A 15,441-nucleotide genomic window follows, 5' to 3' on the forward strand; every position below is an offset into this window, starting at 1 on the left:
AATTGTATCCGTAAAGACAGGAGTAGGAAGGTTGTGTACAGAAATGATTTTTTCTACTTGAAATTTCTTATGATCTGTTCTGTGATATTGTGTAAGAATTGTGATTTTGGTAAGTATCATAGGTTTTCAGTATGTACTTTGTTTAACACTGAGGAAAGCAGGTGGGGAAACAGGAAGGTTTGGGAAATGTAACAGTACTGTAGGAGACAGTACTGTATGCTTTCAGTATGACTGTATGATAGTCTAAGAATGTACAGAGGATCTGTGAACTCTGATACTATGGGAAAGATTGTTGTACTCAGGACAATGTAAGTGTTGTGTATGGAGATAAATACATTCGTAAAATATGTGTTACTAATTATGAAATTGCATGTAGTTTGTAGCATCTGTTTTTGTGGACAGATGCATGCTTGGGCTTTCAAATCCCTGTAAGCTGTTAGAACTTGCAGAGTGGGGACTCTGCTCTTCCCCTCTCTACCATCCTCCTGCTCTGGAAACCAGGCGGGGTTTCCTGACAAGTGGGCTCTGTTCTGGGAAGACGCTATGGCTTACTGCCAGTGTGTCATATAACTCAACTAATCACGTGGTGAAAAGAGAAGACTTGCAGAAAGATAGGGGTAGAAACAGGAAAATCAAGTAGGTTGAAGGAGAAACAATGTGTAGGCTAATGGGAACTGAGATCATTTGAGAAGGGCTTTTGGAAGGTCCCCAGTCCCTAGATACTTTTCTCTCTTTTCTTGAGCTTCTTCCTTTGTGCCCACCTGCTATTGTCAGAAGGAGTTGGATTACCGAGGAACAGATAAAATGTGAACTCCAGGCATTTGTTTCTAGAACATTTACTTGAAATAACAATATAAAAGCTTCCATTCTGCTTATTTTTGAAGTCTGATCTGATAGTATTTCAATCTTAGATTTGACCTCCCACTTCTGTCTGTATAATTTTAAGATATGTTTATATGAAAAAGAACAGGCTAGGGGAGAGGAAAGAGATGGATGGGTGTCATTTCTGGAAATCTACATTTTGTCATCTATCCAGGAAAGAAGGCCTTCGAGGTGGTGTCTCTGATGAACACAGGAATTTGGTAAATGTAAGAGGGCACAGAGATCATCTAATGGAGGGTCTTTTAAGTACATATTGCATCAGAAAAAGAGGGCCCTAGCATGGTGACACATACCTATGTCCTAGTTCTCAGGAGGCTGAGGCAGGAGGATCTCAAGTTTCAAGCCATTCTAGGTTAAATAATGAGACCCTTGTCTCAATTCCTCATCTCCAGAAATAGGTCTCTTGGTCAAATAATTTAGAAAAAGTTGAACACAGTCCATGTGATGTCAATTGTTTGACTCTCTGGATGGTGGTGGCACACACCTTTAATCCCAGCACTGGGGAGGCAGAGGCAGGTAGATCTCTGTGAGTTTGAGGCCAGCCAGGTCTACAAAGTGAGTTCCATGACAGCTAGGACTGTTACACAGAGAAATCCAGTTTCGAAAACCAAAAACCAAAAACAAACAAAAATAACTATTTAACTTTGTCTAATCCACATTTTTCTGATTTATTTCACTATGGATTCCTATGTCCTCCCCCCCCCACCCCCTATTTTGAGTGCAATGCCATAGAACAGTTACCACTCCGCCCAGGGGCAAAGAGTTCCAGAAAACATGGTTTGGGATGCTTCTTTAGTTAAGCCCATTGCATGTGAATGAAGCTTGCTATGGTCACTGTCCTCATTTGTAATATAAGTAGGGTAGGATGAATTAGTCACTATTGTCCCCAATAGCTGTGACATTTTCTACTCATTTACACTTACACTGTAATTCACAGAAAACCTCTATGTTCTCATTGTATTTTATCCAAAAGTTTTGTGTGTGTATGTATGTATGTGCGTATATGTTAAGTTAGTTCATAAAGTTTGGATGTGTGCCCAAATGATTATTCAGATATTTGAGGTTAGGTTATTTGCTGAGTTCACTTTTGTTATCTTGGGGGCTGTTACCTCTGGGGCTAGAGCAAGTGGAGGGCGGTGAATGGTAGGTAGCCACCCATGCATCTGTCCTTGGTGATATAATATTTGGAAAGAAGCATGTCATTTTCATACAATTGACCTCCAAGCATCCTGTGCATATACTTTCTCTGTTACCTTCTAAATCTCTGCCTTCACACACACATGTACATACATGAGATTTGCCTGTGCCTGAAGGAGTTATATGTTCTCAGGAGATGTATCTGGAGAGAAGAGGCCAGGTTTCTTAGTGGGCACCTGCATTCCCCTGGTGCCCAGGCCAACCCTCTCTCTTAGCTCTGTTTTCTGTTCACCTCCATTCAGCCTCCAGGTAGGGGTTTGACCATTTGCCCTTCTGTCTTCTGCTGTCTTCCTGTTTGTCTTGTTTGGAGTATTTCCTACAGTCAGCTCCTAATCTCATTGTGTTCAAACCTCCCACCTCTAAAGTTCCCACTGACTTTCATGTCTTTTGTAGTGGTCAGAGTATTACATGCCTTCTGCAGGCCAGGTGTTTTGCTAGACACATCTGTCTGTCATATGCATCTGTTACCTGTCTATCACTTACCTACCTATCATCCATTTATCTTTTACAGAATTAAAAAATGTATATAAATCTTAGTATTTTCCTGTGTGTAGGAAAAATGTCCAGTTGCAGAAAGTTGAAAGCTCCTTGAACCTAGCTTCTAAGGTTCTTCTTAACCCGACCAAATCCACCATGCTGGTTCCCCTCAGTCTTTGTGGTCTGACTATGTTAGCGCTGTCTGTGCTCACTGACAGCGTGCTCTTTGCCTTGTTCAGGTGTGTGCCACATTTGCAGTCGATCACCTTGCCTCATTCTGAGGCATTGCTTAGGGGACTATCTTACTATTTTCTATTCTTCCCATTAAGCTGCGTGCAGACTTTACATGGCGACTTTGTGTTTGTGTTATTTAAAGATGTCTAGGAGTCAACGAGTCATTTCTTTTGCTATATTTAGCCCAGTTAATTATTTCCATCTACTATGATGTTTCCTTTCACTAATTACTGAGTGTTCCTAGCAAATATCCTTTGTATTCTGATTTTATACCTTTACAAACAAGATGCATTATGGCTGGGGTTTGTAGCCTCTTCCTGCCCTGTCCCTCACCACCAGCCAAACAGCAGAAATAGTAAATGGAGTGCCCAGCCAATTGAAGGGTTGTTTGTTAGTGTCTTTGACAAGAGCGATAGAGGTGGGCATGCTGCAGAGCTGTGTGGATCCTCACATGATCTCCATGAGTGTCTCATTAATGTGCTTTTACCTTTTAACGTGCAGAGTGGAAAGTGTTTTTTTTTTTTTTTTTCTGACAAATGACAGTTGCCTCTGGATACCTTTTCTAGTTAGTTGATAAAGAAATAATCAGTGACCTTTAATTATGATACCTCTTGCCATCCAGAATGCAGAACTAAATGACCTTCTCATATTTCCTGTTGATAGCCACACACTAGATTTTTTTCTCCCTTTACAATGGAAATATGGTTGAAATATGGTCAAATTTTTGACCAGATGCAAAATAAACAACTTGGAGTTTGAGCTCATTAAGTTCTGTGAAGACTGCCTGGGAAGTGTGACCATAAAAGTAGAACCTGGGGCTGTGGAAATACACATGGGTAAGGGTAGGGGTAATTGGCAGATGTTAAGACAGGCCTTTGAGATGTAGTTTCTAGATTTTTGTGCAACTATGGTATGACCCTAGGAGGTAACTGTCTAGGAGGGACACTAGTGAAGACTGAGTTCTCTCATGACCAGTCTCTGCTCGTTTTTATTAGTCAGCTGTGAAATATATTTTCAGGCTTTAGCATTTTAACCGTGTATTAGATGGAAGAAAATAGTGAGTAAAACCTAGTGAGGGTAAGACTTTTTTGTTTGTTTCCTTTTTGAATTTTTAAATTATTTGTTTTGTTTTGTTCATTTTTATTTATTTTTTATTTGCATTGGTGTTTTGTCTGTGTGAGAGTGTTGGATCTTGGCAATTGTGGGTGCTGGGAACTGAACCTGGGTCTTCTGGAAGAGCAGTCAGTGCTCTTAATTACTGAGCCATCTCTGCAGCCCCCCCCCCCTTTGAATTTTTGAAGCAAGATCTTAATGTGTAACTCAGGTTGATCTCAAAGCTCACTGTATAAGAAAGGGAGATCTGTTGGGGGAGCCCACTCATACATTCCCAGTTGCCCAGGCCCAAAATAATCACTCAAAAACTGTATTATTCGCAATGGCCAATAGCTTAAGTGTATTTCTGGTTTACTCTTATATATTACCACGTGGCTGTGGCTTACCAGCAAGATTCTGATATTTGTCTCCTGGGGACAGCTACATGGCTTCTCACTGACTCTGCCTTCTTTCTCCTCCTCCTATCTGCTTGGAATTCCTGCCTTGCCCTAGTCTGCTAAGCCGCTGGCCAAAACAGATTTATTCATTAACCAATAAAAGCAACTCGTAGACAGAAGGACTTCCCACACCAGAGATCCTCCTGCCTCTGCCTCTTGTGTGTGGGATTGCAGGTGTGAGCCACCTCACCTGACAGTTTCTTTCTGCGAAGCACATGGATATTGTAAGATGTATTTCTTACTGCAGTTATAGTTCCTAAAGAGTAGATGCGAGGCTGTGCTGCAGAAAATGGGGTGGGATGGGCAGAAGGGTGGTCTCGGCTCTATCTGCTGCTGGAGCCTGCTGGAGCATTGAATGTGTTCCGTACTGCACCAGTGCCATCTGCTCAGAGCTCTGCCAGCAGTTTGAGGGTGGCATTTTGGGCTACACATGTGGTTCAGTGGTTGTGTTGTGTTTACTTGGATGAGTTGGTTCCCTGGGCTTATCTTCAGCCTTGAAGGAAAAAAGGAGAGCCCCTGTTAATCATACAGATTGATCATGATTACTCAACAGAGATGTGCTGGAGACTCTGTAGGGAAAACTTTTTTCTCCTTTTTCTCTTACTTTTTTCATCCAAGTAAATTTTGATGCAGTAGCCAAATTCCTTTAGAGCATAGAGTGTTGTTCTGTTTGGAGTTTTGCAGCACTTGGTCTGTCTGTGTTGCTTGCTTGGTCTCCCTAGTGGTCTTCCATGAGGCTGCAGGGCTGAGGGGCTCTGACTCTTTCCTTCTGGGTACTGAGCTTTTAAGGAGTTGTGCCCGAAGCAGAGTCCCTACCTGGCAATGGCTTGTGACCCTTGGTGGTGGTGCCAGTCTGGTGGCCTTCCCTTTCCACTCGCACCCTAACTACTCAGACAAGTGACTGTGTTTTGTACCTGAGAATGCCAAGTGATTAAAGGTTAAAGATGTCTAGGGTCCATGTAGATGGGTTTTTGCCCCCAAAGTAATTTGTATAAATTTTAGGACACACAAATAAATTAGCACAAATTAGCAAGGAGCATGGGGGAACTCAGGGTGACTTCTTAATCACCAAAGTCATGGTTTCCTTCAGGCTTTGTCAAGAGGTGTGCCAGCTAGCAAGGTTCTGTGTCTTTTGTTTCATGACAGTGCCAAAGTTATGGTAGTGAAAAACTGTGTCAGTTTGTGACAACATAGTTTCCCACATGCTTTACCTGTTCCTCACCCCCCTCCTTGTGTATGTACTGTTCATTTGTATGTGCACATGTGAGTGGAGGTGGGAGGTTAACTTCAGGCATCATTTTACCTAGGCTGGGCAGTGAACATCATGGTTTCAACTTTCTGCACCCCTACTCTGCTTCTGTTGCAGCTATGCCAGTTTTGACATGGGTGCTGGAAATCTGAAACAAGGTTCTCATGTTTATACAGTAGACACTTTGACAGTTGAGCCACCCCCTTTAAATAAAAAATAATTTAAACCCTTGTGTAAATTTAACAAAAACTGACCTAATGGCTGTTAAGCTTTTAATTTTAGCATAAGATTAGGGAACTCTCTAATCATCGTAACAATCTTGTAAAGCAGTGAGTTTTATAATTACTGTTTTACATTGGAAACAAAAACTCAGAGAAGTTAAGGAAGTACCCAAGATCACACAGAAAGAAGTAGGTCTGACGATTCAGCCCAGTTTGGAGTGACTAGAGGCCCAGACTTCTAACTGCCTCCATCTGTAGAGAGCCCCAATACTTTATCATTAGGCAGAACTTGAGTCCTGAGAGGTTAGGAGACCTGCTCAAGACCAGGCATGTCCTGGCCATTTGTCTTCCTGGACAGACTAGCACAGACTCTTGCACCCTTCTTCACTTCTCCATAATGTCTGCTCTTTCCTGTCTTTCTTTTGTGTTTGTTTCCCAGTCCTCCTGATCCAAACACCTGCTGGTACCATGCTGGTGATTTTCCTTTCTTCTGACTCTTTTCTAGAATAACACAGCCCTCCCCCACTTTCAATCTTCATTTCTCGAGTCTGGCAGCTGCTCCTCTCCCAGATGGCTTCCCAGCCCAAGCCTCATACTCTGTGCCTTCTTGACTGCACAGTCTCTACTGCCAGTTCTTGGCATCCTACCACATCCTCCTCCAGATGCCAAGGCCCCTGTTTGTCTTAGCAGCTGGAAATAGACCCTAAGGTTTTAGTGTGCATACTTATGTATCTGTTCTCTGTTTTGTGTGGGGATTCCCTGCAGCCTGTATCTTCCAGAAAGGAACAAAATGCCAGCAAGGACACTGGACAAGGAATTGTGCCACTCACTGGCAATTGATCATGGGACTGTCCTAAGTCAGGTCTTTTCATCTGTGGAAGGGACTATGAATCCTGAATGTGGTCAAACATTTGAAAGCCCCTTTTAGGGACAAAATAAAAGACAGGTTTCATTGTCATGGTGCAGGTGCTTCTTAAGTCCTTTAGATGGATGTTTAAGCAGCCTGACTGAAAGAAAGACAGGTGCCTGTGTCCTGCCTGTCATCTCCTCCACCCCTGTTTTAGAGACGAGACCTCATTATGTAGTCCAGGCTAGCTGGGGATTTGCTCTGAAGCTCTGGCTGGCTTCAACTTCATGACCCTTCTGCCTCTTTTTCCTAAGTGGTGGGATGATGGACTGCACTGCCAAGCCTGGCCCCACTTCCCCCTTCTGAGAATCCACTTTTGCCACCGTATTTTTGACTCTAAGAAAGGCAGTGGAGATGGCTTCACTAAATCTTATCATGGCCTCTTTAATAACATTATAGGTACATTAATGGTAATTAGTTTAAAAGAAGAAAAAATAAAGCAGAATTGAACTGCCCAGTATCTTGGTACAGTGTGGCTTTTAGGAAGACACTTACTGACTTTAATTAAACAGAGTACTGCTTGCTCTGGTCAGAGACCTCCTCTTGGCTAAAGCAGGCTCTTTGGGAACAAGGCGGAGTCCGACCCATTGACTTGTCATCGATCATTTTGCTCATCCCTAGAAATTTATTGTAAATGAAGCAGCATTTACTATTGTGGGCTATTCCTGGAATTGCTGCTATAGTTAGAAGTGAGTGATTTTGTGTGACAGGAATGGCATATAGAAAAGCTGTAATTCTGACTTGCTGACAGGAAAAAATGCATTTTTGTGTTTATATTATGTCATTCTTTTTGGCTGGAGTCCAGCAGCTTTACACTATCTTGCCGTGCTCTCAGCAGAATGTTCCCCGGTCACAGCAAAGTGCTGGGGTCTTGGGGTCTGTGGTGCTGTTGGTGGGAGGCACTGGTGGTACGACTAGAGGACAGCAGATGGTTTTCCTGACTGTATGAGACCTTAAAAAGTTCTATGGAGGGGCTGGAGAGATGGCTCAGAGGTTAAGAGCATTGCCTGCTCTTCCAAAGGTCCTGAGTTCAATCCCCAGCAACCACATGGTGGCTCACAACCATCTGTAATGGGGTCTGGTGCCCTCTTCTGGCATGCAGGCACACACACAGAATATTGTATACATAATAAATAAATATTAAAAAAAAAAGTTCCATGGAACCGAATCAAAGACCCGAATAGCAATCCACATACCTATGAACACCTGATTTTTGACAAAGAAGCAAAAAATATAAAATGGAAAAAAAAATCATTTAACAAATGGTGCTGGCATAACTGGATATCAGCATGTAGAAGAATGAAAATAGATCCATATCTATCACCACGCACAAAACTCACGTCCAAATGGGTCAAAGACCTCAACATAAAGCTAACCACACTGAACCTCATAGAAGAGAAAGTGGGAAGTACACTTGAACTCATTGGCATAGGAGACCACTTCCTAAAAATAACCCCAGTAGCACAGACACTCAGAGACACAATTAGTAAATGGGACCTCCTGAAACTGAAAAGCTTCTGTAAAGCAAAGAACACAGTAAACAAGACAAAACGGCAGCCTACAGAATGGGGAAAGATCTTCACTAACCCCACATCAGACAGAGGTCTGATCTCCAAAATATACAAAGAACTCAAGAAATCAGTCATCAAAAGAACAAATAATCCAATAAAAAATGGAGTACAGGCCTAAACAGAGATCTTTTAACAGAGGAATCTAAAATGGCTGAAAGACACTAAGGAAATATTCAGTATCCTTAGTCATCAGAGAAATGCAAATCAAAACAACTCTGAGATTCCATCTTTCACCTGTAAGAATGGCCAAGATCGGGGGCTGGAGAGATGGCTCAGTGGTTAAGAGCACTGACTGCTCTTCCAGAGGACCTGGGTTCAATTCCCAGCACCCACATGGCAGTTCACAACTGTCTAAAAATGCAGTTCCATGAGATCTGACACCTTCACACCAATGAACATAAAGTTAAATAAATCATTAAAAAAAAAAAAGAATGGCCAAGATCAAAAATACTGATGACAACTTATGTTGGAGAGGATGTGGGATAAAGGGAACACTCCTCCATTTCTGGTGGGAGTGCAAGCTGGTACAACCCCTTTGGATATCAGTATGGCGATTTCTCAGAAAATTAGGAAACAACCTTCCTCAGGATTCAGCAATACCACTTTAGGGTATATACCCAAAGGACGCTCAACCATACCACAAGGACATTTGCTCAAGTATGTTCATAGCAATACCACTTTTAGGTATATACCCAAAGGTTGCTTAATCGTACTGCAAGGACATGTGCTCAACTGTGTTCACAGCGGCATTGTTTATCATAACCAGAACCTAGAAACAACCTAAGTGTCCCTCGACTAAAGAATGGATAAGGAAAATATGGTACATTTACACAATGGAGTACTACACAGCAGAAAAAAAAATTACATCTTGAAATTTGTGGGCAAATGGATGGATCTAGAGAACATTATATTGAGTGAGGTAACCGAGACCCACAAAGACAATTATCATATGTACACTTACAAGTGTCTTTCAGACATAAAGCAAAGAAAACCAGCCTACAGTTCACAATCCGAGAGAACCTAGACAACAAAGAGGACCCTAAGAGAGACATACATGAATCTAATATACATGAGAAGTAGAAAAAGACATGGGAGCATGGGGACCATGGGAGAAGGTTGAAGTGGAGGGGAAAGGAAAGGAGGGGAGCAGAGAAAAATGTATAGCTCAATAAAAATCAATAACAAAAAAAAAGAAAGTTCTATGTCCAGGAAAGGTAGGCTTGTGCTGAATCACTAGAACACTGCTTTTCCCACTCCAGGGTAGCAGGGGTTGCTGTAAGTGTGGGCTGGAGCACAGCCAGAGTGGGCAGTTAATGGCTTTGCTGCTCTTGTTTGTTTTGAGATAGGATCTTGCTGTGCTGACCAGGTTGATCTCAAACTCACTTTGTAGTCTAGGCTGGTCTGGAATTTGTAATCCTCTGAGCCTCCTGGGGGCTGGATTGTAGGTCTACACAACCTCACCTGGTTTAATGGCTTCCTTTCTGACAGTTTTAAAAGGTTTCTAATGAGATCAGTGTCCTGGGTGATGTTAGAGGAAATGGGGGTAATGGTGACTTTAGGCCAGTCTTTGTGGAAAGAATAAGGTTCTCCAATCAAGAGCCCCACATTTGGACTCCCGTCACTCACACAGATTAGTCCAACACAACTCAGATTGAAGTGCCAGTGGTTTTCTCTGTCACAAACCGTGAAGATGCTTTGTGCATTCTGGGGCTCCTCCTTGGCTGGAACTGTATCCCATTACTGTAATCAGATGAGCAGAAATTACAGTCCACATGTAAGGCCTTCCTGAGAATGTGAGTCTGTTGGATGCTTTATTTGTTTTATTTAGCTTTTGCCAGTCTGTGAGATAAATGCTATTTTATCTCCCTCCTTCCACTAGGAATATTGAGATTCGGGGTTGTTAAGTAATTTGCCTGGGAAGCCAGATTCAAGTCCAAGTCAGTAGGATTCCAGCCTTTGTACTTAACCTTCAGCAGACTGAACTGCTGTATGGAACCAGGCCTCTGCTTATTCTGTGGCTCTTCCTGGCAGGTTCCCCGGACAGAGTACTCAAAATTATGAAGTTTTCTTTTCCTTTTCTCTGAGCTTTTCAACATTTTATTAGTACTTTGTGCTTCAGAAAGGTTTTGATTTCTCAAAATAATTCATCGTGGGCTTAGTGATGGTGGCACACGCCTTTAATCCCAGCACTTGGGAGGCAGAGGTAGGTGGATCTCTGTAAGTTTGAGGCCAACCTGGTATACAAAGTTTCAGGACAGGCTCCAATGCTACAGAGAAACCATGTCTTGAAAAACAAAACAAAACACCAACCAACCAAACAAAAAACAAACAAAAAACCAATACGATACAATAAATAAAATGAAATAAATTCATTGTAGGTAAGATAGTACCTTTTTGATATGAAACTCAGTATGTAGAACAGGCTAGACTCTAACTCAAAGACTTTTGCCTCCAAAGTTCTAGGCTTAAAAAGCATGCACCATAGCACCTGGCAAGATGCTGTCTTTGGTGAAAATAATCAAGTACATGCATTGTTTTATTTAGATTCTTATCTTTGATTTGAGCCATCACTTAGTCTTTTTGCTGCACAGTCTGCCAGTGTCTTTGTCTCAGACACTCACGCTCTGATGCTGGCATTCTGGAGCATTAGAACTGTGTAGTTCAGTTTCTATTTTGCCCTCTATCTAAAATTTAATCATCTGTTTATCCCTTACATAAACACCAATACTTCAGGAGCTGTCTGGATCATCATGTAGAAATTTGAGTTGGCTATGTTCTGACTCACAAGCTGTTTTGTTTGTTTTACTTGCCCATCAGTCAGAAACTATCAGAGGTGCTTACTACTTACAGAAGACTATAATAAAGAATTTGAGAAATCTGTAGAACTTCTCTTATTTCTCCCCTGTATAAACCAGCACCTACAGCCACACAGTAACCTTTTCTCACTGAATAAAGGCTATTTTTTTTAAATCGTTGCCAGTATAAGGGGGAAAGAGCTCACTGCTTTCACCCAGACACTATGGGTTGTTCTTCTTTATTGTTCCTGTTTTCTAAGCTATTTAGCATTCACTTGAAAGGCCCTGTGAAGTGTGTCTTTTAAAGGCTGTTTCATGATTCCTGCTGGTCTGTGCTGCTGGTACCAAAGACTTTGTTGTGTAATAAGAAACTTGACTTGGTTTCCAAAACCAAAGTCCTCTTGTGGGACTCCTAACAGTGGGAACAGGGCTGTCTCTGACTCTTTTACAGGCTTTTGGGACCCTACTCCTCATACTAGGTCACTCTGTCCAGCGTTAATACATGTGGAGGTGCTTAGTCTTACTGCAATTGATATGCCATGTTTTGTTGATATTCATGGGAGACCTGCCCTTTCCTAAACAGAAATGGAGGAGGAGCAGATTGGGGGTGGATGGGAACAGAGTAGAGGGGTAGAAGAGGAGCAGAGGGAGGGGAAACTGGGACCAGGATGTAAAATTAATATGTAAATAAATGTATTAAAAATAAACATCTTTAAGTACTGTAAAGGATTATGCAGTAGCTTCCATGGAAAGAACCTAGGTCTAGTGGAACTAGTAAAATCTCTTCTGCTCTTTTAAAGGACTCTGAGTCTATGACCGTTTCCTGGTTTGGGGCAAGGTTCTTTGTGTTTGAAAGCAGAGTTCCTCATCAGGATTGTTTGTCCTTAATAAAGGCATGAAGCCGTGTTCTTAGCAAGTTTGCCCATGCCTGGTGTGAGAAGGAATAGTATAGGTTTTCACACAGGACCTTTGCACATGCTGATGCATTTGCTCACACTGTTTGCAACTGTTGGCATTTGTACCGTCCTCCCCCTCACTCCCTGTACATCTATTCCTTCTCAGGTCTGTGTGACTGCCTCCCTAAGCCCCAGGCTCTCTCTATCACACTTCCCAGTCTATACTGTCAGTCTCGGTTTCTCTTCCTGGTTCTGCAGGTTGTAAGCTTTATGTGAGCAGGGACCACCTTGCTCTTTTCCTCAGCTAGTTCCTTTTGTAATGTGGAGAGCCAGGCAAAGTGAATGGGAAACATCTAAACATGGCTTTTGAGTTCCACTTCTGCACAAAGCACAGCATTATTATTTAGTTATTTTCTAATGACTGTTGTCATGAGATTGTCTGTCTACTCATAAGCAGTTTCCATATATTCTTATTTATTTTAAATTGAAGGCAAAATGATTTGTTATCTGAGTATTTTTTTAAAGGTATTTGTATCCCAGTTGCCAAACCAAAGTTGTCACATCAAAATTCATACTCATATTTCCTGCCTGGCCTATTGTTATTACTTTTTACAAATGTTTTAAGAACATTTTCTGTGTATTTAATATATTTGCTTGAGTGCATATTTGAGCATTGTGTATTTCCCTTGGATCTCAGAAAAGGGTGTCAGGTCCCCAGGAACTGGAGTTATGAATGCTTGTATGACACATGTGGGTGCTGAGAACTGAACCTAGGTCCCCTGCAAGAACAAATACTCTTGACCACTGAACTATCTCTCCAGCTCTCACCATCATTACGTCTACTACAGTCCCAACCATTGCAGAAAGGGTTCTATCTTACTATTTCTAGCTGTCACCAAATGAGTGAGAGGAACTTAAGAGGTCCTGTGGTACTCTTGCTTTTGAGTTTTTATTCATGCTGTCTCCCATAGTAATGATGTAAGATGATGGGGACGGCTGCTAGCCCATTTCACCTCTTGCTTCCTAGTTCATCTCTGCTGCCATGTACTGTCCAGGGCTGTACTTTTCTTCAAGAAGATTCTGATAAAATGTGTTCAATAATAAAGAGAAGCCAAATGTGAATCCATAAGTAGGTAACTGCTTGTTGCCAAAAACACTTTGTAGGGATGAACACCTTTGGACATCTGAACTGTCAGTCATAGAGTCAGGAGAGAGGTATTGATAGCTGCTCTTAGGACAGGATACTCTAAATCAGGCAGCAAAAGTTTTGGCTTCTTTTCTTGGAACAATGAAACATCTTTGATTTTTATACCCTATATGTTGTCTTTGCCTTCTTAATGTCTCTTTCAATTGGTTCCTATTCTTTTCCTCCAAATGCATTTTCCTTCCTATGTAGGTTTTGTTGTTTCCTTAATGAAAGTATCCTCTTATTTTCAAACCTAATTACTTCTGAGTTGATTGATTGATTGAATTTTTTTTTTTTTTTTTTTTTTGTCTTTAGATCAGCTCCGAATGGGCTTTGGAAAGTAAAGAAGAAAATCCAGTTTGCTTTTCGGGGACATTGGACAACCGAATAAATGCAGGTATACACATTTACCTTCTGGTTATTTTCTTTTGAGTCAGGGCCTCACTTTGTGGCCCAGACTGGTTATGAACTTGAGATCCTCCTGCCTCAGCCTACCCAGTGTTGGGATTATGTTTGCACAATTGCACTAAACTGTGATCTTCAGACTATAGGACTGTCTATACTCTGTCCTCCAATTACAAAAAGGAAATCTGTATATTATTCATTCACAGTTTTGTATATGCTGGCTTAAACAGTGCCTGCACACCAAAAGCTCCAGGAAGTAAAGTTAAAGTTCTCTGTACCCTCTCCTGGATAGCCACTACTGTTAACAGTTTATTGTCTGTTTTTCTGGGTGCATTACCCAGAGAACCCTAATGAACCTTTTAGGTTCTTCACTTTGGGTCATGTAGCTGGGTGTCTGCATTTTCAGCAGCTGAGGAGACATCTTGTACAGTGGCCTTCTCCTGTCAGAAGTTGTCAGTGGGCCATGTCTTGTAAATGGACAGTTTTGTGTGGTACTTAATTGTTTCTTTAGAGTTAAGGAGCAACTGTCTTTGAATTTTTCTTTTGTGTCTGCAAAGAATCTCTAAGGCAAAGGTTTTTTTGTTTGTTTTGTCTCACGTTGTGAAGCAGACTTAAAATACTGTTGGTTTCTATCTTGGTTTTTCAATGTTAGGGTCTAAGTGCTGGGCCTTTGTCTGCTTATCTGAAGTGCAAGGTGAGCCATTAGCTTCGTCTTTCAGCCTGATTTCTAGTAGATTCTGGTTTTTAAATTTATTTTGGATATTATAAATTAAAATTGAATGTCTTTGATTTGTAACAGTGAGACCTATTTAAATTTTCTTACTTCCTATTATCATGACAGCTAATAGACCGAATAAATGGATTTGGTGCTGAGGGTTTTTCATGTTTGGGACATCCTTGTATCTTCTCCCAAGTGCCCACTGTATGCAAATCTGTGCTTCTTACTGGGTATACAAAGATGAGTACATCTCTGTGCTCAGGGAACTCACAGCAGACAGGTGCATGCATACAGTGACGATAATACCTTGTGACTAGTGTGGTAAGTTTAGTAACACAGGCGAGATGGCCTCCAGCATAAGGGTACAACTAGACTCAGTGAAGCCTTCTTGGAGGAAGTGCTAGTCTGGACTGGTTCTGAAGAAGACTGAACTTTGCCATGAAAGCTAAGAGGTGAGTATGTTTCAGTGGAGGAGTCAGCATATGTGAAGACCTCACAGGGAGTGGAATGGGTGGGGGTGGGGAGACAGGGATACCCAGTGGCCTGAGTTTTAAGCAGCTAGAAGTGAGAGGAGAGGAGTTGATGGGACCAGTTAACCAGGAGATAAAGAGCTGTTTCAATTTGAGACTAGTCTGCAGATACTGGGCAACTAGTGGAGGATCTGATCTCTCTTGCAGAGATAATACTTGGAAACTCAAGCAAAGCTTAGATTGGCAGGCAGGAAGGAAATAGTTTGAGGACAGGAAAATGGTTGGGAGGTCATTGGTGTTGGGCAAGGGCTAAAGGATATGTGGGGTTCCCCTTGGTCTTTTTCTCCTTTGGCCTTCCCCTAGGCTCAGTGCCTGGGACTCCTTTGGTCCTGCACCACTTGTTTTGAAGGCTCTGTGAGTGATTTTCTTGGCAAAGAATTTATTCGTGTGTCTTGCCCTGTGTGAGATATCTGTCCTCCTGCTTCCCTCAGGTGATAGGGACCTGTCTCCTATCTTTGATGGCCTTCCATGTGATTTATAAGAGTACATAGTAGTAGTCACTTCGTACACCTGGCCTCAGATGAGCACAGATTCAGCATGGCCCATGTTCTCACCAAGCCTTCTGTTCTGTAGGGATAGACATGAAATGGAGAGACTATGATTCTTTCTGTAGGTTATTTTAG

At 41.8% G+C, this 15,441-nt stretch overlaps 1 protein-coding gene across 2 annotated transcripts in view; it reads left to right on the top strand.

Moving 5' to 3' along the window:
• Jak1 (Janus kinase 1) overlaps positions 1-15,441 on the top strand; it is a 113,553-nt gene that overhangs the window by 56,168 nt on the left and 41,944 nt on the right. For both annotated transcript variants that reach the window (XM_050136122.1, XM_050136121.1), the window contains one exon: positions 13,481-13,562. In XM_050136122.1, the coding sequence (XP_049992079.1) occupies positions 13,557-13,562 (6 nt within the window). In that variant the 5' untranslated portion in view covers positions 13,481-13,556. The remainder of the gene's footprint in view (positions 1-13,480; positions 13,563-15,441) is intronic.

Source organism: Alexandromys fortis, unplaced genomic scaffold (assembly GCF_014885135.2).
Source record: "Alexandromys fortis isolate MF-2015 unplaced genomic scaffold, M_Fortis_MF-2015_v1.1 scaffold_13, whole genome shotgun sequence".
NCBI classification, from domain to species: Eukaryota; Metazoa; Chordata; class Mammalia; order Rodentia; family Cricetidae; genus Alexandromys; species Alexandromys fortis.